General features: G+C 42.0%; 1 protein-coding gene across 7 annotated transcripts in view; it reads left to right on the top strand.

The window, feature by feature from the left end:
- The window catches only part of CUX1 (cut like homeobox 1), a 276,966-nt gene that overhangs the window by 49,712 nt on the left and 202,791 nt on the right, over positions 1 to 24,463 (top strand). For all 7 annotated transcript variants that reach the window (XM_054646812.2, XM_077188853.1, XM_077188854.1 and 4 more), the window contains exon 2: positions 758 to 868. In XM_054646812.2, the coding sequence (XP_054502787.1) occupies positions 758 to 868 (111 nt within the window). The remainder of the gene's footprint in view (positions 1 to 757; positions 869 to 24,463) is intronic.

The raw sequence follows: 24,463 nt of genomic DNA, 5'->3' as shown, positions 1-24,463 counted from the left end.
GTGCTTAAAAAAAGAGATGTTTTGGAGAAGAAATGGACGTACCTGCTAATAACCTTGGAGGAATAGATTCCAAAAAGATAATTTTGTATTCAAATAAGGCAAGACTTAAATAGAAAAGGGCACTGCAGTGGCAGTGGAATATATATATACATATATAGATATACACACACACAGTGGAATATATGGAATTATATACAGCACGTCATAGGAAATTAAGAGTGATTGAGGTGTAACCAGTCCAGATTCAAGTATAAGGTTAACCAATATTTGAATTAATAAATTTTTATAACAGGATAACTCAAAATGGGGAAAACCAGTATCTTTAAAAAGAGCAGGCAGGTGAAAATAAACCTGGTTTGAATATGTCCAAGATCTGTAATCTTCACTGGATGTGGGAGTTTATTATTAGGTGTGTATTGTGTGCCACTGCTCCTGTGCTGTGTGATGCTGGGGTGGAGCCAGTTTTGAGAAAAATGGTGATGTTCTGTGTGCAAGATGGAATCCAAAAGGCTGTAGCCCTTCATTTGCTGTTATTCAGGAGGTCAGATCTCTGGAAGCCTGGTGCTTGTTCTGTGCTGCTCCCTCGCCCTTCCATCTCCATATTCCCATTTGGGAATTTTTCTACTTCTGTGATGAACAGAGCTCTGACAGAATTTTTACCTTTTTCTTTTCTTTTTTTTTTTTGGTTGTTTTTTTTTTTTTTGGTGGGTTTTTTGTTTGTGTTGTTTATTTTGTTTATGTTTCTTTTCCTTTACAGAGGGAGCTCGATACCACAGCAACAATATTGGCGAACCGGCAAGATGAAAGTGAGCAGTCCAGGAAAAAACTTATTGAGCAAAGTCGTGAGTTCAAGAAAAACACTCCAGAGGTAAGGAGAAAAGCTATCCCAGTCTCTTGCTCTAGTAGGTGCTCTTAGGCACGTGGAAGTGGTGATTTCTTCTTAATGGTTTATTTCTATAATTTTCTTGTATTTATTGCCAGGTCCTTATCTGCTTATCTCTGATGTTTTCCTCATCAGGGAGCTTTTGCATTCTGTAAATACTGAAATGTGGATTGATGTTTTTAGAGGAAGCATCAACACTGGCCTTCAGACAGGCTTGCTCTAAATTATGTAATAATGTAAAACCTGGAGAATTGCAAAAAAAAAATTCTTCACCAATCCAAACTCTCGGAGCACTTGGATGTAGAAAGTGACATTTTGCTGCCTAAATAAATCTATATCAAGGGCATAACTTCAAAGATGCTCATTTTTCCATCAAAAATCACATTTTCACTGTTGATTTCACTGGAAACACAACAAGGTCAGGGCTGAGCCAAGCTCCCCTGGGAGGATGTGCATGGAGCACAGGTGTGGGGCAAAAGCAGGGGTAAAACCAGTGGGGAAACTGGGAGAGGTGAATGTGATCTGTGAGAAGCTGGGAGTGTTTAAACTCCTCCTGAGCAGTCACCTCAAACCCACAGATAATCTCACTTGGTTCCCTGCTGAAAGCAGAGCAGTGCTCAGGGCTGGCTGGCTCCTCTGTTTGTTTTGTGGATTTGGGTATTTTTTTTTTTTCCCCTGCTGATTGCCAGCAATCTGTTCATCCAGGAATGTTGTGGCATTTCAAAGCCAGTTCCAGATAACTGATATGCCAGCACCAACTCCTTCCAAGGCTCTTCCTGGGAGGGAAGCAGCAGGCAGCTCTCCCAACCTTCAGTGCTGCTTCTCCAGCAGCAGATGCTGCCCTGCATCCCTGGGGGATGCAGCTCTTTGGGGTCTGTCCTGCTCACTGGGATGCAGCTCTTTGGGGTTTACCTGCTCAGAGACACTGATCCCTGGGATCCAGGGGTCTCTTTGGGGTCTGTCTTGCTCACTGGGATGCAGCTCTTTGGGGTTTACCTGCTCAGAGACACTGATCCCTGGGATCCAGGGGTCTCTTTGGGGTCTGTCCTGCTCAGAGACACTGATCCCTGGGATCCAGGGGTCTCTTTGGGGTCTGTCCTGCTCACTGGGATCCAGCTCTTTGGGCTCTGTCTCTCTGTGGCAGGCCCAGGGTTTTTTCTTGGTGATGCTCTGTCACACCCAGCCTGGCTCTGCTGTAAAGGGCACTTCTCTGGGCTTACATAAACACCCCAGAGAGCAGAGCAGGACTTGTCTGCAAATCCCTTGGCACCTCAGATTCTCATTCATCTTAAGCCTGAGAAGGTGGAAGTGCCAGGACTTGTGGGGATTAAGGAGAGTGGACAACTGGAGAAAAGCTTGTGCTTTGGAAAAGGCTCGTAGAGCCTGGGAAAGAGTTGGAAGTGCATTTGTGTGGGATCTGAGGGGTCAGGAAGGAGGGGAAAAGGGAAAGTAGCAGCAGGGTGAGAGCCTGGCAGGGAAAACGTGGATGGTTTGGTGTTGGAAATGGTGTTGGAGCTGGGCTTTGGGTGGGAGGGCTCCCCCAGGCTCTGGGCAGTCCCTGGAGGGCAGGAGGCCCCTGGGAGCTGTGCAGGCTCTGCAGAAATCACCTTTAACCCCCCAAGGCTACCATGGTTGGAGGCTGTGGCCATGGAAAGGCTTCTTCAAACCAGTGCTGCTCCTTCCCTCACTCCCCCTGCCTTATCTCATGTCCATTACATCTCACAGTGATAATCACTAAGCATCCTGGGGATGCTGCCCTGCATCCCTGGGGGTGCTGGCCCAGACAAGGGAAGCAGGAGGGACTCCTGGAGAAGAGGCAGTGGTGTTTATCTGCTGCCCTGAGGGGGTTTTGTGGGGCAGAAGTCAGTTCTGTTTGAAGAAAAGAGAATTTGGGGAGGGCAGCTTTGAAGGAGCAGGACTTTTTAAAAGGTGGAAAAGAATTTGAAGGGTGAGTTGATTCCCTTTGCAAACTATTGGGAAGAGAAGGAAGGAGAGAAGTGAAAGAATATGGAGAGTATAGGAAATTGTACAGAATCTAGGAAATTTATGGAATTCTGGGGCCATATTTTCAATTGTTTGCTAGAAGCTTAAGTTCATACTACAAAACCTAACTTGTTTCCTGCTGCGTTCCTTTATTTCCTATAAGTAAAATGACAAATTCTTCACTGTAGCTGCCAGTCCCCATCTGATGGCATGTTACAGGTTTCAGGAGGATTTCTTTAAGCCAGTTTTATTTCTGTGGAGCAGAAGAGGAGCAACAGACAAATACCCCCAAGACCCTACACTTTCAGAGTGCATTGTGAGAGCACCTTGGTAACTCAGTGGGAGAGGAATGTAGAGGCAAACAGATCCTCTTGTAATTACCTTAAGAGATATAGTGGGAAATGATATGCAAACAGTCCTTTCTAGTAAGGAGGATACAGAAGTTAAATCATTTGATGGGAAGGTTTTAAGTATTATTTTACAAAATACAATTCTGGAGCCTCTATTCTCTTCCAGAATACATGAGTTTTATTTATTCAAAACCAGCACACTGAACATGCCCAGTGTTTGAGGAAATTGGGATCTCTGCTAGGTTCTACATCCTCATCTTTGTCCTGGGACCCCTATGAAAGCACATTCCTTTAGAACCTTGCATGAATTTTTTTGGTTCTTTGTCTGCCTTCTCTGCCATGGTGCTCTTCTGCAGCTTTGTTTCTGAGGAACAACTTCTACTTCCTCTGACAAAGAATGCAAAAGGGATCAAAGAATTAGAAGCAAGTATCTGAACTGTAGGACCAGGCAGCTGTAACCAAGCTGAGATGTGGTTTTTGCTCCCAAGGGCACGGAGGGAGCTCAGCTGTGGAAGGTCTGTCCTGTCCAAGGGATTTGCTGTGGGAGATGGGGCTGTCCAGCTGGGACACTGCCCTGGGCTTCCTCCTCACACAAACCTTACAGCTCCTGCAGTGTGTGCTCACCTGCAGTTGCTTTTTGCACTCTCTAAAAGCAGGGAGGTCTGTGAACATTCCTCCAAGCTTCAGCAGTTCTGGGGGCAGTGGGAAATCAGGAGGGGAGGGATCAGGAACTGCAGCTTGGTCTGGAAACATCCTTGAGGTGGACAGGGGATGCACAGGGGGACGCTGGCATCTCCAAACTGATACATTGAAGTTCCTAAAACATCCCATGTGCTCTTTTCCATAACAAAACAGTTCTGTGGGAGAAAACCAGCCTGGATGCAGAATGTTCTTCAGCTAGATAAAAAACCCAGTGTACAGCTCAATTTCACTTTCCACAATGAAGTAACAACTTCCTTGGCATTAAGAAACAAAGCCACAACGATGGAATTGTTAAATGTAACAATTTGTTTCAGAAATGTACTTTCCATTTTGTGTTTCACCCTGCCTGCATCCCTGGTTTGGGCTGTGCCAGCATCTCTTTTCCTCTGCCCTTGCCAGTCCCACCATAAATCAGGGGACAAGTGTGGATTGCCTTGACTTTCCTATTCATTGCTGCCTCTGGACCTTCCATAATATCCCCTTGAAAGTTATCTCCTGTGCAGCAGAAAAGGATTGCAAAAATTGCTAATGAAGTCGAGGATACTTCTGTTTCTTTTTTACTTTAGAAGTTGTGACAGATCTTTTTGGGTCATTTCTGCCTTCTTTGCAAATTATCAAATTGCTGCAAAAAAGCAATACAATGTTTTCATGTTTGGAGGAATGTCCCTAGGGCTTTTGGTATTTAAAAATGTTAAAATACTATTTCTGTCTTGGCATACTGGGAGATGACTCTGGGAAGAAGGATCTCATGTTTGGGAACTTTACATGAACAGAAAATTCAGCAGTGGTTGTGCAGAAACGTTCAGAAAGGGTTCTTAACCTGTTATTGCAAAAATACTCTTTACCTCCTCACAGCTTTTAGGAGGTCATGTCAGACCTGCTGCTCATAGATGTTTTGGAGGATTTTCAGCCTCAGTTTGTTTCCCCCTGAGCAGCTACTGTGGAAGGCTGAGTCTGGTCAGGAGATTACTTGAAACATCAATTTTACATGACTGTTACTTGGAAGACATCTCCAAATATATCATGTGAATTGCCAGCCTCCATCAGATGATTATTTTCTTACAGTGACAAATCCTGAACTGTTGTGACCAACTGTGGTATTTCTGGGGTATTTTAACCTCTGTGAAATTCTTGTTTTACTTAATCCTGTCCTCATATGTCAGTTCTGGTGTGAATAACAGAATGTTTGAATTGCCACCTTTGAGAATTGGGGTTTTTTAGTCTCTAAATAATTCCAGGTGCACAGGTTAATAATTTTTGGCATGAAGTGTAGGTAGTTCCTAATGTTGCTTTTGTTTTTACCCAGATTCTTAGTTCAGTAACCACTTTTTGCTTACATATTTTTGTTTTAAACATTGAAAAGCTTATCTAATACCTTTACTTCTAAGCCTGTTTAACCTGTAACTCTCCATTGCTTTTTTCCTCCAGGATTTGGCCAGGTGAGCCAGGTAATATTGAGCTGTGGGGTTTTTACCAGGCTCACCTGAGCCAGGGGTCATAAGACAAAAGCCCAGCCTGGGGTCAGCTGCTCTTGGGAAATGAAATAAGCAACTAATTATTATTATATTTTGTAATGGGAGATTATGAGCTCTACAAAATCAGGCAGGTGCCAGAATTAGAGGCAGGAGCTTGCCCTGTTGCTGTGGGCCCTGGTTTTTTATCCTGATGGGTAAAATCATAAATTGGATGGGCGATTCCTCAGTGGTTGTGCCCTTTGCAGTTTCTGGGTTGTAAATGAATTCAGCTGGTGAGATTGAGAGAGTCACAATTACCTTAAAATGCCCAAATTCCCACCTGAATCTTGTAAAGAAGAGGAAAAGTTCAGTGGGCAGAGTTATGGAGGGATGTGGGAGAACCTCTAAGCACAGCAACATAAATTCTCAAACAAAGATGCTCTGGAAAATAGAATATGAGAAAATGCTAGAAAACAAAATTATACCTGAACACTGTGTGGAGGGGGCAGCCTGCTGACCCAAGCCATTGGTTACCCTCAAATAAATGACATTTACCTGCCTACATCAAGGCTGTTTTCCATCAGTGTCACCCAAACCATCACAGTTCTGCAGTGCCCCAAAGAGGAAGAAAAATGCCTGTAAAATCTTCTGTTATACAAGTAATTGTTTTATTCATCATGTTGTATCAAAGTGATGCATATCTTTAAGATCCACAAGCTTTTAAAATTATGATTGTAAGTCATAAAGAACCGCAGGAAATTAAGTTATTATGGAAGGGCTCTGTTTTTCAAAGTGCAAAATTCTTAAATTCTTTGTCCCCAGTGTTTCTGGACTATTCTATTGAAACAGCCAGTCTCTACAGCAAAGTATAATATAATTAAGGGTAAAAAAAATAAAATTCTGCTGCTTGAATTAGTTCTTGAAATGAGAGCAGGATCTTCAGAATTGTGGGTAATGTTGATTCCCAGAGACTTTGCTCAGTCAACTTTGGTCTAGTCTGTGTGACAAAGTGGAAATGATAACAAAATCTACTGAAAACACAGAGTCTGTCTGAGGATAATTGATGTTCTCAGTGTCTGTGTACAGAGGGGTGACTATTGATTTGCTGCCATCTACAGCTGGGTTCTTCCACTCCTTTGATTGTTTTCTTTTTTCCTTCCCCCCTCCTTTTTCCTTTTCCCACTTTCCTCCTCTTTTTTTAAAATTTCTTTTGTTTTTATTCTTTTTTTCCCTTTTCCCTCCCAGTTTTCTCTTTTTTTGCCCCTTTGATGAATACCTCTCCTTTAGGGTAATATTTAGGTGCCATGTCCTTCCTTCCCATGCTTTTATTCTCAAGAGCTTTGTTTGCCAGGTAAATGATTTTTGTGATAATTTGTACTACATGGGCTTGGCATTTCAAAAGCTAAATGGAGAAGATTATTATTATTATTATTATTATTATTTATATGACTTTTCCAGAAAATCAATAAAATCTATTTCCATATCTTTTAAATGTGATCTAAACACCAGTTTTGTGGAGTCAGAGGGGTTAAATCAGGTCCAACCTTATCCTGGATGGATTATTTAATACATATTACACTTTAGCATAATCTCCTTGTTCACAGGAAACCCATTGCTGTTTCTAACATCTATTTCTATATTATGATCTCTTGCTGCCTTTTTATTGGAAGTGAGAGGACACTAAAACAATTAAAATTCAGTTGTATTTTTCTAGGATTCTCCTAAAACTGGCCTCCATTGACCATTCCTACCATACAGTAAACCTCATTAATTAATTTTTTTAATTATTGTCTTTATTGTCTTTACTTGTGCTGTTCCCAGCAGGGCAGGGTGGCAGCAGAATCTGTGCAATTTATTTGGGAATAACAGGGCTTGAGAAAGTTTTTAGCAAATGAGGCCATATTTTGGGGATTGTTGCTATGTAGGATTTCACAGTTTATGATTTTCAAACACCATTTGAGAGGTCTGAAACCCAGGAAAGGAGTTCCCCTGACCTGCAGATTGTGTTGTGTGTTTTTAGACAGAGAAGTTTAATTTAAAGCATTTTTCTGAAGCCACATGACCTAGGCCACTTTGAGTTACTCTTACTCCATTTGCTTTCAAGATACCCTTAAATCAATTTTCTACAACACATTTACCTCAAAAGTATTTTTGTAAATCTGAAAATATACAGGCAATTACTTTATTCAGGAGCTCCAAAAATACTCAAGAGGGGGACACATCTGATGCAACCAAACTCATTGGAGCAGTTGAACAAATTAATTTCTCTGAAGTCACTTGCTGTTAGTAATGCAGATTCCTTTCATTTGAGCATTCTTGAGAGCTGAAAAATTCACTTTTCTTCTCCCAGCCTTGGCTGCAGGTACTGGATTTCAGTAATGCCAAGGGTGCAGCATTTTCCATTGCAGAAAAGGGGATATTTGGGGTATTACTGTGCTTTACAAAGGGACACACACTTGTAAGCAAATATTTACAAGTTAATCTCTCTTGTTAAGCCTTTGATGGTGCAGGGAGGCTCTGCTGTCACTGGGGCTGAAAGCAGGCAAAGCAAACAGTTTGTTTTCCTTTTTCCCTGGCTGTTCTTGCCTGTGCCTGGACCTTGCAGGGCTGACCTGGCTGGAAAGTGGCCAGAGCAGGGGAGGTGAGGGCTGGAAGAGGAGAAGCTTTTCAAGGTCACAACTCCAGGGAAAAAACTGAGTCTGACAGAGCATTTTGTCATCCTTCCTCCTGCAGGATGGTTGGGCTTTATGTAGTGTGCATTAAGATATAACCTGATTTATTGATGTATCATTGGCTGGCTTTTAAGGGAAAATATTGTCATTTTTTTTAGCTGAAATAATGGAGGTTTTTCTCACTGTGGTCCCAACAATTACCAGCCATTCTTACTTTCTATTTTAGGTAAGCTAAGTGTAAAACTTGGAATTTATATGGAGATCACTCACAAAGCGAGTCTGAAGTTCAGCTCCTAAATTTCCTCTGAACAATAACAACTCAATAAGTTTGCCTTATTTTCAAGACTTATCAGAACAGTTTGACTTATCAGAACAGTTTGACTTATCAGAACAGTTTGACTTATCAGAACAGTTTGACTTATCAGAACAGTTTGACTTATCAGAACAGTTTGACTTATCAGAACAGTTTGACTTATCAGAACAGTTTGACTTATCAGAACAGTTTGACTTATCAGAACAGTTTGACTTATCAGAACAGTTTGACTTATCAGAACAGTTTGACTTATCAGAACAGTTTGACTTATCAGAACAGTTTGACTTATCAGAACAGTTTGACTTATCAGAACAGTTTGACTTATCAGAACAGTTTGACTTATCAGAACAGTTTGACTTATCAGAACAGTTTGACTTATCAGAACAGTTTGACTTATCAGAACAGTTTGACTTATCAGAACAGTTTGACTTATCAGAACAGTTTGACTTATCAGAACAGTTTGACTTATCAGAACAGTTTGACTTATCAGAACAGTTTGACTTATCAGAACAGTTTGACTTATCAGAACAGTTTGACTTATCAGAACAGTTTGACTTATCAGAACAGTTTGACTTATCAGAACAGTTTGACTTATCAGAACAGTTTGACTTATCAGAACAGTTTGACTTATCAGAACAGTTTGACTTATCAGAACAGTTTGACTTATCAGAACAGTTTGACTTATCAGAACAGTTTGACTTATCAGAACAGTTTGACTTATCAGAACAGTTTGACTTATCAGAACAGTTTGACTTATCAGAACAGTTTGACTTATCAGAACAGTTTGACTTATCAGAACAGTTTGACTTATCAGAACAGTTTGACTTATCAGAACAGTTTGACTTATCAGAACAGTTTGACTTATCAGAACAGTTTGACTTATCAGAACAGTTTGACTTATCAGAACAGTTTGACTTATCAGAACAGTTTGACTTATCAGAACAGTTTGACTTATCAGAACAGTTTGACTTATCAGAACAGTTTGACTTATCAGAACAGTTTGACTTATTTTCAAGAGTTATAAAAATAACAGGCATCAATATCCCTGCTCTTCCTTCCTGTGTGTATTTACCAAGCGAAGAAATAATTAAACATCTTCAATTAGTATTTTTCCTTTTTTTTTTGTCTGTAAGCCTCAGCTCATTGCACCACCTCTAAGTGACTCAGGTGTAATTAAAGAAACATGTTGTTCTCATTAAAATCACAATGTTGTCACAAATAACTCTCTTAACTGAGTTAGGAGAGATTCTTGTTGCTCTGATGGTGGATAAGTGAATAGTTGGATCTGCTTGAAAGAAAACCAGGAACTATTAATATGGGGAGTAAAAATACTCACAAACCAAATCCCCAAAGTACAAATAATAGTTTGAAGCTTTTCTATTAAACACCCTCCCAAATGCCCCAAGTTTCTGCAGAGCCACTCTCTTGTTGTCAGTTTTGGATGAAGTTGATTTTTAAGGGGAGAAATGTCTATAAAATCCTCTTAAAACCTGTTTTCTTCCAGGAATTTTGAATGTGTTTTGCTTGCTTAAAACAAAAAAATGCTTCCTGGTAACAATTTTAAAGTAAATTAAATGACAGATGAGAATTAGAGCAGTTGAGAGTCATTTTTATTTTGGAATTCTTTTTGCATTAACACATCTGCAGTGTTGATGAATATATGGAAAAATGAAATTGTGCTTCTATCCTGCCGTGTCTCCAGTGTGACAATAAATCACCTTTTTTTCCTTTTAAAACGTCTGGCCTTGTAATTTATGTTTGCATAACCCATTACTAAATTCATAGTAGGTGTTTTAGTTGGCAGGCACAATTCCAGGGATTCAGTGGACCTATTTTAATACTGAGCTTTTGTTGCTGTTCATAATTATGTGTAGAAATATATGTATTTTCTTAATTATAAAAAAACCAGCCTGCTTTTACTTTGGATCTCTTCTCACTTCCTCCACACAAATAGTGCTTTAAAGCTTTGAAAGAATTAGTGCTTTTTTTTTGACTTGAGAAAAGAAATGGATTTACCAGGCTGAGGGTTTTTTTCCAGTTTTGAAAAAGCAAAACACAAAAAAAGTAATAAAGTACAAAAAGCGAAGTTGTGATGCATCCCTGGTGCTGTTTAGAATTTTTGAGGATTCTTTATATTTTATAGACCAGTTGTAAATATTTAGGGCAGCATCAAGACAGTATGCAAATAAAAGAAGTTTTATTAATAACCATTATCTGGCCTGTGGTAATAAATATGTATGACTCACATAGGAATAAACCCACCCAATAAATATAAAAGCCATACAAAGCCATTAACAATTTTTAATGGACTTGCAGATGGAATAATTTAATGCAACTGTAGTTACTCAGGTTCCAGCTCCTGTAACTATTCCTCATCCCCTTGAAAGCTTTCATCTGAAATACATTGCCACCATTCAGGATTCCACCTTGTCTCTGTTTAAAACCATAAAGCTGTGGTTTCACAATTTTTGAAGCACTAATGCTTATTTATGGCCACAGTTCTGCACTTTTTAAGTACAGAGGTGGTTATTTATCTATTGAACATCCAGTGACTTTTTAAAAAGGAAGTTTTTCTTCAGAAGCAGCAGCGCTAGGCCAGTGTTGAGCAGGAAGGATGAGGAGTTGGGAATGAGCTCTGGGGATACCCTGGGGCAGATTTCTTCATTCTTGTCACCCAGGGACCCTGGGGTTGTGTTCCCAATCCCTGGAGGTGTCCAAGGCCAGGTTGGATGGGCTGGAACAGCCTAGAATACTGGAAGGTGTCTCTGGAACCAGATGAGCTTTAATGTCCTTTCCAACCCACCCCATCCCATGATTCCATTATTATTATTTATTAAGAATAAAGCTGTTAAAGGACCCAAACCTGAGACATTTCTGCCCTAAAATGGTTTTCTTGTGGTTCTCTGAAATGGAGAAAGCAATGAAGAATGCTCAGTTCATAAATGAAAGCAGTGTGGAATTGGATGGTAGATACAGCCCCATCACATCTCATAAAAAGCTTCTGCTGTGGTTTTCTGTGTGCTTTGTTTCCTACTGGGTAAAACCCAGTAATTTAAAGTATTTTGAAGAATATCTCAGGTTTGTCAGGGTTGTGTGGGCACCAAGGACCTTTTAATAAAATATTGCAAAAGATACTTGTGTTGCTGGGCTGAATGCTGATAGATGAACAGCTCTGAGGAAAACATTCTGCAAACATTCTGCAGGTTCAAAGCTGCTTTTAATCCAAACCTTTCATCCTCTGCGAGAGGGCGCTGGGAGTGCTCCCAAAAACGCCCCAAAGTGTTCAAACTCCTGAGTCCTGTTTGTCAGGAGCCATTTGAGCCCAACTCTTCAGCACTTTCTGTGCACTTTGGGGCATGTCCACACCTGCAGGGGAGCTGTGCTGAGGCTGCTGGCACAGCCATGGCTTTCAAAGGCAGCTTTAATTCCTTCCCTGGCTGGCAGCACAGGCGGCTCCTTTCAAGCTGGGACTTTGCTGCACCCAGTGCCACATCTCCCAGGCCTTAATCTGACAAATTAACCTGTTGCTGATTATCCCCTTGGCCCCAAATTCCTGCTGATGAGGTGCTGAAGGACTGGGATGGGTCAGTCCAGCAGCACTGAGTGAAACCAAGAAGCCAGAGGTGGGTTTGGGGCTGCACTCACCTGCCCTGCCTGGCTCTCGGGGTCTCTGGCTGCTCAGAGTGACCCTGAGGAAAGCTGGAAAGTCTCTTTTCCCAGCCTGGTGCTTGAAGAAGGAGTCAGGGCTCTTCATTTCTTGGTCTCAAGGTTGTTTATTGTTTCTTATCTATAAAAATTTTTCTCCTGCCCTGCCGAGGTCTGTCCAGCAGGACAGTTCAGGCACTCTGCCTGCCCCCAGGGCAGTGTTATGTCTTTATACTAAAAACTACATAAACAATGTTTACAATTCCTTCCCAATACCTATCACCTATGTTAGACAGTGAGCTTCTACTCTAAACCAATCTGAGTGCCACCATCACAGCAGGAGATGGAGGCCAAGAAGGAGAAAGGCTGGACATGCCCAGTTCCCTCCATCTTGCCTCCTGAACCCCCACACCAAAAACCCCAAAATCTACTTTTTCACCCCATGATAACTTCACTATTATTCTATCTAAACTGTTGTGGCTTGCTGATCTTCATCTAAGGCTGGTAATTTACTCCATGGGTCACAATCAAACCCACAGGGGCATTTTGGGCTCTGTGCCAGGGTCTCTGAGCCCCCTGGCAGGGGTCTTGGCAATCCAGGACAGCCAGAGGGATGTGCTGGGTTCCCACACCTGGCAGAAGCCAGGTTATCCTGCCTGCAATGCCATTTGACTGTCTGCAGCCATCATCCCTTGCTCCTTGGGAAGCTCTATCCATTGAAAATATATCCACTGTTTTTTGGGAAATTGTCCATTGGCTGTGGGAAACCATCCACTGCTCCCACGTGAGCTTTTCAGGGCCTTCTGGGCAGTGCTCAGCTGGAGCAACTGGAATCAGATTCCCAGATCACTTTTTTTGCTTTCTAGCCAAACTCAGCCTGGCACTTGGTTCCAGGGGGTGGGCAATGGTCTCAATGACAGGCAGAGCTCAGAAGGTAGAAAATCACCCAGGCTCACTTCCATGTTATCACTCATGGGAATGCTTAAACTCAGCTTCAAACCAAGAGCTGGGTGTGGAAATCAGCACTCCAGTGTGTGATGCACCTTTAAACCCTGGCCTCTCATTGCAAAGTGCACGTGGTGCTTCCCACAGTGCCCTTGGTTCATCCATGCAGGTAAAATGAGGGCAGCAATAAAGAAATGAAGTGCTGCTTTGTTAGGAAAGGGAAGACATTATTAGTCTAAAAAAAGATTTCAACAAAATCAGCTAACTGGTTGAAGTAGTTCTTCAATTAATGCTTGAAAAAGCAATAAGTTTAAAATGTTCTTTCAGTCTGTCACAGGAAAAGGCATATATTAAGCTCACCTGTTGAGAGGATTATCTCTGCTAAACACACTCATTTTACTTGAGACCAAAATAGATCCTTAAAAAATTAATACCGAAATAGGTTTAGAGCCGATAGAGAGATTTCCTTCAGACCTGTTTTGTGGTATGCTCATCTGCTTTTTCAGGAATTTTAAGCATTGAAGGAATGAAGTCAAAGCTGCTGCTTGTCTTTGAAATGGATGCCTCTTTGATAAGCCTCTGATCTCTGTACCCAGAGTTGTAGTAGCAGATTCAAACACTGATTGTAAAATTGGGAGACTAAAATGTAGCCACGACAGCTTCAAACATTCTGTCTCTCTGTCAGATTCAATGCACAGGACATTGCCAGGAGTTAAAACGATGCAAAATTAAAGTAGCCTACTAAATTTACCTGCCATGGAGAATCCACAAAAGAGCTGCCACTTCTAATCCTCCAATTCGTTTCAAATTATTATTTTTTCAAATTGGACTCCCTGATCTCTTCAGCTCAAGCTGTTGTAGAGATTTGAAGAGCTGTCTCTTCTTGTCAGATCACTGGTTTAATAATAATAATATCTTACATTTATATAGTCCTTTTCATCCCTCAGCTTCCCAAAGTGCTTTACAAGCTTTCTATACACAAAATCATGCAAGCACCTCTTGGGTGGCTGCTGCTCATCAGCTGCAGGAGTGTCTGGCAGCTCCTTTCCCTCCATCCCCACTCCCTGAAAGCACCAGGGAGGGGTAAAAGACAAGGAGGGGATCCCAGTGCATCCCAAGGGAATCAGAACCACTGCTGGGATGTCCTGCCCACCCCAAAACTGGGGACACAGTAAAGAACAACCATCACTGCAGCCTTGCTGGTTTGTTTTCTGATGATTGATTTGTTATTTCATTGTACTCACAGCCTGAAAAATCCCTGTATCCTGAATTTGAGGCAGCAAGAGGAGTAACTTTGTACCATCCCTTCAAAAATGTACAGGGGAAAGTGTAGGTACCTTGAATATAAAGCAGTTATTAAAAAAAAAAAGAGTCCAAATCTCTACCCAGATGTTCTTACTCATCTGTTTTTGTTGGAGACTGATGGAGAGCTGTTCTGACCTGTCAGCAAGTGCCTTCCATGGTTTCTTTAAACCTCCAGAACCTGGGGATGATGGTGCAGAACAGATTTTTGTCAAATTATTCTAACTCTTGAGGTAATGATTCCTGGGAGGGAAGAGGCATTGAAGTGGCATGAGGCTGCTCATTAGTGGAGGAGGCACAAAGTGAGAGCAGCCACTCTGCAGTGGTTCTCCAAGGGAAAATGGCCAAGAACACATTGATGGAGGTTTAGACACAATTAATATAATGAGCCCAGGTTTCTGTAAGCATTGATCTGGCTTATTGTTTTTTATTTCCTTTAGTACTTCTTGGTTTGGCTTCAAGTGTGCCCTCCCCAAGACTGCTGGTGCTGAAAGGAATATGAAAAATAAACAAAAAAAAAAAAATTAGGGACTGCTAAACTTAAGAGTCACTGACACATCTGCAGAACATCCTGCTGTGCTGTGCTCATCTGAATTTGGATCATGTCCAACCTCATAACTTTTTCAAGTTATCCTGAATTTTGTGTTCTAGATACCATTAGAGAGCATTTACTGTGTCCAGATTGATTTCAAATAATTCTGCATTTTTCTTTACCCTCCCTTTGGGGGTGGGGAGGATGCTGATGAGGGAGGCTCCTCTTCTGCCTGGGGGAAAAGGGTTTTACTTCAATGGTTTGGAGCCAGGGAGAGGGAAAGCTGGAGGCCCAGACATGGTCTCAGAGGCCTTAAAAATGTGGAAAAATAGAAAGTGTACATCCATAGACACTAATACTAATGGACACTTATCCTGTCTCTGGCTGTAAATTATTGAGATCCTGCTTCTATCTGGTAATGCAACTTAATCAGAATCAGTTTTACTGCTCTGACCCCATAGGGAACCATCTAATTTCATTTTATTTTACATTTTGTCTAGTCACTGTGCTAGGAAGCTTTGTATCCAGTCTCCTGGTGCCATTTTGAAGTTCCAGGCTGTATTTAGCCAAACACACAGGAATCAGGAGCCTGCAGTTCAGTGCCATGGCTTTTCTCCTGCAGTCCTTCAGCTGATGGTCACTTGAGAGGACACGAGGTGCCCAGCAGTTTGCAGTCCTGCACTCTGCTCAGGCCTGGGGTGCTTAAAAACATCCCAATGCCAATGCCAAAACATCCCAATCCCAACCCCATTTCCTGAGCAGAACTCCCCAAGGCAGCCTGCTGCTGGGCTGGGCTGTGCAGAGAACCTCTCTCTGTAATTCCTGCATCTTGCAGCCTTTTTAAGGTGCAGTTTTGCTTTTCTCACTCTAAATACAATGCCTGTGGTGTTGCTCATTGTCATCTCACAGCCTCAGCACTCACTGTGGGTTTTTCCAGGTTGTAGGCAGCAGAAAACTTGGAAATCAGCTGCTTTACACCTGTGCATGGAGATGAAGGTCAGGTATTGGGGTGTCCAAAGGTGACACAGCATTTTAGAGCTCCCAGGGAGGATTTTTCCAAGGCAGTGTGGAATGGTGTGAGAGCCCACCTTGCCCACCCAAACACTGCCAGTAGGAGGTGGCACAGCCAGGACCCCTGCCAGGGGGATCAGAGACCCTGGCACAGAGCCCAAAATGCCCCTGTGGGTTTGATTGTGACCCATGGAGCAAATTACCAACCTTATATGAAGATCAGCAAGCCACGACAGTTTAAGTAGAATAATAGTGAAGTTATCATGGGGTGGAAAAAGTAGATTTTAGGGTTTTGGTATGGGGGTTCAGGAGGCAAGATGGAGGGAACTGGGTGTGTCCAGCCTTTCTCCTCCTTCTTCTTGGCCTCCATCTTCTGCTGTGATGGTGGCACTTTTGGATTGGTTTAGAATAGAAGCTCACTGTCAACATAGGTGATGGGTATTGGGAAGGAATTGTAAACATTGTGTAGGTAGTTTTTAGTATAAAGACATAACACTGCCCTGGGGCAGGCAGAGTGCCTGAACTGTCCTGCTGGACAGACCTCAGCAGGGCAGGAGAAAAATTTTTATAGATAAGATTCAATAAACAACCTTGAGACTGAGAAATGAAGAGCCCTGACTCCTTCTTCAAGCACCGGGCTGGGAAAAGAGACTTTTAACATTTCTCAGGTTCTCAGCAACCAGCAAAAGATCCTGAGAGCACTGCAGCCACCTCCTGTTCCTCCATGAAGGACAGACACCAGTTTTGTGCTGTGCCAGCTGCAGCAGCATTTTCACCTTCCTGTAATACAGATGACAAGGGGAGGGAGCTGGGAGAGGCTGAAGGGTTGGTGCTGCTGCAGGTCAACATCCTTCCTGCTACTGAGGTAAAGACACAACTTCTGCTTGTGGTTTCCAAGGAGATTATTCCCTGCCCAGTGCTGGCAGCAGCCTGGCACTGGTGGTGCCCAAGCTGGGGTGTCCATCTCCCACACTGCCCACGAGCTGGGCGCTGCTCGAGCACCTTTCAGTGCAGGAACTCCCATGTTTTTATTCTCTCAGCCTAGTCTAGCAGGCTTCTTAAAAGGGATTACACTCCCAAGCCTGGGATTCAAAGCTGGGTTTAATGAGTTTGATGAGCCTGTGTAGCAGACTTGCAGAGAAGCCTGTCTGTCTAAATAGCATTTTTAATAAATTCCCCCTGCTCCGGAGATTAGCGAGATTAGTGCAGGAGGGCTCCCTCCCCATGGATGGTGCCACAGAAAGACAAACCCCACTGATCACTTAGTGTTTGCCAAAAAGGAGTGTCTTTGCACTTAAAATAGTGGCTCTCTGGTGGCAGAGCCCTTTGTGCTGGGTCAGCCCTGGGTGTGAGGAGTGAGGGCTGTGAGCACCGCGCCGTTGGATGCTCAGCTGCATCTCCAGAGCCTTCTGCCCTCACCCCATCTGCTCTGGGGGATGCTGCTTGCAGATCTCCCAGAAGTGATAACTTGCTCTAAAAAAACCCAACCCCAGCCTTCAGGATTACTTATTAAAGAAAGTAATCTGTGAATTCATGTTGTTTCTTTAAATTTCTGTTGGAATTCTCCAACTGTGAGCTGGCAAAAAGGCACTCAGATGTTCTCTGTGTGTGCATATTTGCATATAGATATTTATGTGTATGTACACGCAATAAAAGGAGCTCTACTCAAAGATGAAACTGGTGATGGTGTCTTGGAGCAAGTGGGCTACAGAATCCCCCCAATGGACAGGCTTTTCCCCTGAATTCTGTCTCAACAATAGTGTTGGCACATTTTTAGATGTGTGAATACATATAAATAAGTCTTAGAAAATAGCAACTGGTAAGGAATTTTTTAAGTGAGCAGTAACTGGGTAAAATATGTAAGGATAGATGGCATGTCTTGTGGGGCATTGATTCTTAAAACCTGTTGCTGGTCCAAAATTAAATATTGTTCTCTTTTCCAAATCAGTGTAATTATGGAACAAGGAAAGAAAAGATTTCTGCATACCTTTTATTTTTTTGTTTTTCATACAAGATGAAAGAGACAACATATTTTGTCTGTGAGCTTTTGAAATATTAGAAGTATCTTTTGAAATATTAGAAGTATTTTGGGGAGACAGATGAGTTGGCAGAGTGCATGGTGCATGTTGTTGGCCTGCTGTTCAGAAACAGCAGCAGCTCTCGTTGGGTAGGAGCATTTTGATAAATCTGATAACACCCATTTCTGTGACCTTAAAACAGGCATTGTCTAGTCACAAATCTTGGATGAAATACATGGATAACTTTTCCAAAAATCCCTTTATTACTGCAGTGATCACACAGAAAGTTCAGAAAGTTCTTAGGCACATTCTGTTTCTTTTTAAAAATACCTTCCTACTTTAGAGCACAGATGAGAGTTGATATTTTGGGGGATTTGGGGGCACTGCTTTCTGTTTTCTGCACTTCTTTAAATCACACAATCCTTTCAGAGTGTAACCTTTTAAAACACACCCCTACTTTATACCTGCACATACGACCCTGGAAGATGGGGATGGGGAGAGCAACGTGAAAAAACAGATACAATTTGAACACTTGTAAGTTGACTTTTCCCAGTAATAGTTCTTTGATGGTTTGTGTTATTTTCAGCTCTGTAAAAGAGGGTGAAAAAGTGGGGTTTTTCCCCTGTTGATGCTTGGCACCATCCACAGCATCATCTGCAGCATTTAAGGATAAGTAGATGTTTCAGTGCCAGCAGCATCTCCAGGTTTCTTTCTTCCCTCAGCAATAATCTGAAGGAAGAGAACAAGGCCCACAAGTCCTGACTTGCTGCTGCCAAATAGGAAAGGCTATAATTGAAACTTTGGCATTGGCTGCATGTCCCTTTCATAAGTATTTGCTTTGTACCTTGCAGGATTAAAAAAAATTGGAAGTGAAATACAATCAGGTGTAAATGATGTTATATAAAATCTTATTGCCAAATCTCTGCTGTTAAGAAATAAAGTATTTTTTTATTGAAACGAATAATTTAATTTTACCAGTGTACTGATTTTCTTCTTGCTCTCAGAGTAGGAAAATTGGCAATTAATATTCCAATAACCCAGTCTTATGGAAAGATTGGCCTGTTGTTAGATATGTTATAATTTATATATTACATAAAACCTAGTGTGTTCCATGCTTTAATATTGTTCAATCATTTAAAATTTGTGCCAGGAATCAGAATCTAATGTTGGAATTAAAGTTCAGGACATTCAACAGCTGCATTTATTGACTAGAGAAGATAATGAAGGGATAACTGGTAGATATGTTGTGCTTGAACCATCCTGGGGTTTAATTCAATTATTTAAGACTCTTGGACACAATATTGAAGTGTCTATTAGTAAAACTTGCACGTTTTCTCCTGTGTTGACAGCTAAAAACTAAAAGATTCACTTGGAAATGTCAGTGCAACCTGGGTTCCAAATGGCAAGGAGGTTTATTTGCAGCTATTCTGCTGCTGCTCCTCTTTTCCCCCTTCTTGTTTAGGAACAAATCCTGTGTTTGTAGGAAGGATTTTAGACAGTGATCTGCAATCACTGGTGCCAGCAGCAGAATGGTGTTTGTTTAATAAAAGATTGAGTAAAAAGACACCTTGGTGTTTGGTCTCCAGTGCAGTCATTTATGAGCTGAACATTCTGGAGCCAAAGTAAGAGAAAGGGATTTAAATCTTTAAAACAGAGCTATTTCTGAGAGTTCTAGTGGCTTTTCTTAATAGCAGTGGGTGGATTAAAAAAAAATAAATAAAGGGACTTAGCAGATAAACATAATGAAATGTATCTTTTTAAAATCAGGGTCTTTGAGGTTGGGATCTTTGGTTGGAGACTTTCCAAAGATGGATGACTAAGTAAGAAAAAAGAACTCCCAAAGCCCCTGGGTGGAGTTCCTAGACTGGTACCAGCAAATTCCCAGAAAGGAAAACAATTGCTCTTTAATTGGAATTCTTTCACCCAAAGATTATTCACTTATCAATACTCTAAAAATATCCTGGACAGTTTCCCAGAACTCTGAGGAACAGGAGTTGTTTTTACTGGGGCAGGTGTGTCATGCTCGTTCAGCAATGATGCTTTTTGGTTTTTCTTTAGTATTTAAGAGCAGAAAGGAAGAAACAGAAAATTAAATTAGGTGTACTACAACACAGACTGCTTCCTGTGAGGAAAGACTGAGAAAGGTCAAACAGTCTAAACATTTAAGGTTTTTTTTAAAAGTGCATATTTTTCTATTATTTCCCTTTTTTGTGTTTCCGTTCAGTGTAAAATTGCATTTTGGTGACATACTGAGATAACAAAAGTACCTTTTCCAGTATGAGTATCTTGATTCTTCAATAACTCTTGTGGAGTGTTGTATTTTCTGCTGAAGTGGGGGGTAAATGTCAGATTTTTATGTCCAACGTGACAGAGTGAGTCAATGGAGGAGAAGAGAGCAGTAGCTATTGCTTTAATATTTGTAAAATGCTTTCTAGATAAACACTAAAATGCTTTGTAGATAGACACTTTCCAGACAGACCAGATTGTTGGAAAGCTGTGGTCTTGCCATCAGTAAATCTTCAGGCTTTTAAAATTTCAGCTGCACCTTTCTATTGTGTTTTTTAAGCAGCAGCTAATTAGGAGATGGTTCATGGTTAGCTGGTGAGAACAATAAAAACCAGGTTGTTCTCCACACAATATCAGTTATTTTCTTCAAAATTAAATTCTTAGGGTTGATAATCTATAAAATCTGGAATTTACCAAAAATATTAAATCCTTTTTACTGTGGAAAGCATCTTAATTACTTTGAGGAAAATTCCTAGTTGTATAAATTTGGTGTTTTGTTGTACAGAATTTGCTGGTTTGTTGTTTACTTTGAATTTACTCTTAAGTTTTTATATTAATGGCTGATGGTAGATTCTTGCCCACTTACCTTCATTTGTTTCAAATCTATCCTCAGTGATGCCAATAAAATGCTCTCTACCCCATATCCTCTGACACTTTCTTTTGGAGGAAGAAATCTCTGAATCTGGATCATGAAAATCTTCTTTGGACTTTTAAAGCAAACTCTTCTGCTGGGACTACTGAACACTCTCTGAATATTCTGTGTTTATTCTGGTCCTTAGGTTAGACCTGGCCATAGAGGAAACCAAGGAATTCCCAAAAAACCTCCCTGTGAAGGAGGAATGTTTAGAGGAGCTGGATTTTCCTGATTATTGAGCAGGGGTGGAGATGGCAGTGGGATCAAAAGGGAACTTTCTGTGAGGAAGAATTCACATCCAGGACATTTCTGTGCTGGGGGAATTCTGCCAGGGATGACAGCACAAGTTTTGTATGATGTTGAATGTTTATTGTCTGTGTTTAGTGTCCTGTTAGAATTACTCTAGGTTACAGTTCCATGTGTTTCATTCTGGCACTGTAAGAACCAAGCAGGAGCTCTCAGTCCAGCTCCTTTTGTTTCATTCTGCTCCCATTGCTGAGGAGCAGGAAGGGTCACCCAAGACTCTCCAAGACCAGGTCTGCAAGAAGCACTGCCATTGGTATGGGTTGAAATGACTGCAGGATGAAACTTGGATTTGCTGACCATCAGTGGTAATTAACCCTTCCCCTGCCAAAGACTGCAGCTCTGTGCAGCACTGACTGCTGTGTGATCCAGCCAGTTCCAAGCAGAGATTTCATCTGCAAAGATGTGGAATTTCCCATGGATGGCAGGACAAGGTAATTCCTTCTCTCTTAAGAATGCTGAGTGAGGATGAGCAGAGGTTTGAGAACCAAGTGGGCACAGAAAATCTGTTTCTCAGGAAAGGGGAGCACTTCCTCCTGGCCTGGCCTCTCTTTTTTGACCATCTCTTTCCTCAACTCTTTAGTGATTCCAACTAATCAGATCAGCATCATCATGAGTCTCTTATGGGTTTGTCCCTTACCAGAAATTTAACAGCTTAAGCTTTTATTTTTGTTGTTTTGTTTTGTTTTGTTTGTAAGAGTAATGGCGGTGTTTTCTTTCCATGGAGATGGTTGAAGTTTCAGTATTGTTTCTGTCAGGTCGGTAGTTCTGAGTAATTTTGGTGGCTTATTTATACAAGAAGTTAGTTTATAATACCCCAGTTTGTACTTATTCTGGCTGGTTCTCTTCAATCCAAGTAAAGTAGCAAAGTAGAAAGGCACAGCAGAGGAAAAACTGGAAGAACAAACCTCTGGGTAGAATCTCTGTGCTGGGTTAAGCAGATGAAGCTGCAGTGCTGCTGCAGGAGATGGTCTCACCCTGCACTGCCCATGTACCCTTCCCCCTTGCTTGCAGGTAATTTTATACCTGTTTGTGCTTAAAAGTCAGGTATTTAGGTAAAGACTGGCAAAGGGATCAGGAATGCTGTGTGGGATTATTTGCACATGCTTGTGTAATGTGTTTCTCAAGAGCCAGATCCTGCAGGATAAAAACTGAACAGAAGAACTTTGAGTAGAGCTCCTCAGCTCCTCCCTTGCACAAATCACTGTCTTTATTCCTTCTTTCTGAGGAGACCAATTCTCTGTGGTTGCATTGAAAAACTCAGCCAAGCTCACAGCTTCTCCTTTCCCCTGATTTGACCCCAACTGCAGAAAGTTGCCTGAAGTTCTTGCTTTTCTCATCGACTGCAGCGAGCAGGTCCTAACAGGACTCTTGAATTTCACCCACTGCCTTATTCTGGGTTGGCTCCATCTTATCATGTGCAAGCCTGTTACTGGCCTCCAAGCTGGAAGTGCAGTATTCCCCAAGCAGAGGTTTTTGGGGAAAGGTTCCCATAAAAGAGCTGTCCTGAAGCTCCAGGTGACCAAAATGGCTTTTCATGAGAAGATGTTCTGGTAAAGTTTTAACTGGGAATGGTTCTCGCAGACAGCTCATCCCACCGTGAAGGAAATTGCCTGAGAAAAGGTCTGGGTTGAGGATCTGGATTTCCTGAGGTTTTGGGTCAGGATCCCTTTGCTGAAGTGATGCTGTGGAATTAAACAAGAGCTGTCCATGCCCTGCACAGAGGGTTAACTCTGATCCATGGAGGTGCTTTCCACTGGAAAAGCTTTTCCACTTGCAGTGCAAAGGCAGATTATGGCTTTAAGCTGAATTATAACTTGAGTTATGAAGACTTTCTTGGTCTCTTTCAGAAAGTCAGTCTAACCCTGAAAACAAAAGGATTTGTGATCAAACCCATTTGGTTTGTGGCAGTGACCAAGCAGGCTCTGGTTTCCACCTCTCCCTCTTTGCACTTCACCCAGTTTTGGTGGCTGGGAGAGGGTTGGTCATTCCCTTCATTCTGTTTTTCCTTTCTAATTCTGAAAGGTTTTGTGGGAAAGGGGAGCTGCCACACAGCTCTGCCCCAGAGCACACAGGAATTTGCTTTGCAGCAAATGTGGGATATGTAAAAAGTGGCACCTGATGGTGTCCCCTTGTCCCCTGTTGTGGTAAAGGCCACAAAGGGAAGTGCTTGAGGGTCCTGGCCCCCCACTTCAGGTGAGACTCCTGGATCAGATACCCTGAACACAGGATCTTTGAATCAAAGAACAGGAACAAAGATGAAGAAATTCCAGAGCAATTAACTTGTTGTGCAATATTTAAATTATTTTTAATCATAGTTTTACCTCAAATTATAATTTAAGATATATCATGTAATCACTAGTAATACAAAATGAAAATGGAAAGGGCATGTTCTTTCTTCTGAACATTCTCCATATAATAATCAGCTAATAACTCTGTCTGCTTTAATTCAAGGAGTTCCACTTACTCAGTTTTTAAGTTGGCAGGCTGCTTTTTAATTCTTCTCTTCTAATTTGTTGCAACATGTATGAAATACACGGGTTAATTTGAGTAAATACAGTCAAGTTAATCAAAGGAAATGATTACAGAAGGAACCCAAGAGGGGAGCTGGATATCACTCAGGAAGGCATTGTGTAGCTCTGCCAAATTAATTAAACACTACTGGTTAAAATCAAGGGTTAGTGATAAGAATCTTGTTGAATTTGGGCTACAAGTGACTTGTTTTAGTGGGTGAATGATGACTCTTTTTATTTCCTGTCAGGCTGAGTATTCTCCTCCCTCCTGTCCCTTTTAACTCCGAATTTCCGTGTGGACTTCCCATACTGGGCTGAGCAGGAAAGTTTTGCTGCCTCTCCTCTCTCACAGAATTCCTGCAGGTCGCTGCTCCTTGGTGTCTATGCAGCACTGGGAAGTGTCCCTGCTCCACTGGGAAGTGTCCCTGCAGCATTGAGAGTGTCCCTGCTCCATTGGGAACTGTCCCTGCACCCTTGGGAAGTGTCCCTGCACCCCTGGGAAGTGTCCCTGCTCCATTAGAAGTGTCCCTGCTCCACTGGGAAGTGTCTCTGCTCCATAGGGAAGTGTCCCTGCTCCATTGGGGAGTGTCCCTACACCACTGGGAGGTGTCCCTGCTCCAGTGGGAAGTGTCCCTGCTCCATTGGGGAATGTCCCTGCTCCATTGGGAAGTGTCCCTGCTCCATTGGGAAGTGTCCTGCACCATTGGAAGTGTCCCTGCACCATTGGAAGTGTCCCTGCTCCATTGGGAAGTGTCCCTGCACCATTGGAAGTGTCCCTGCTCCTCTGGGAAGTGTCCCTGCTCCATTAGAAGTGTCCCTGCTCCACTGGGAAGTGTCCCTGCTCCATTGGGAAGTGTCCCTGCACCCTTGGGAAGTGTCCCTGCTCCATTGGAAGTGTCCTGCACCCTTGGGAAGTG

This window comes from Agelaius phoeniceus, chromosome 20, assembly GCF_051311805.1.
Source record: "Agelaius phoeniceus isolate bAgePho1 chromosome 20, bAgePho1.hap1, whole genome shotgun sequence".
NCBI classification, from domain to species: Eukaryota; Metazoa; Chordata; class Aves; order Passeriformes; family Icteridae; genus Agelaius; species Agelaius phoeniceus.
Note: the sequence above shows the minus strand (reverse complement) of the source record. Positions and strands in the feature narration are given on the sequence as shown.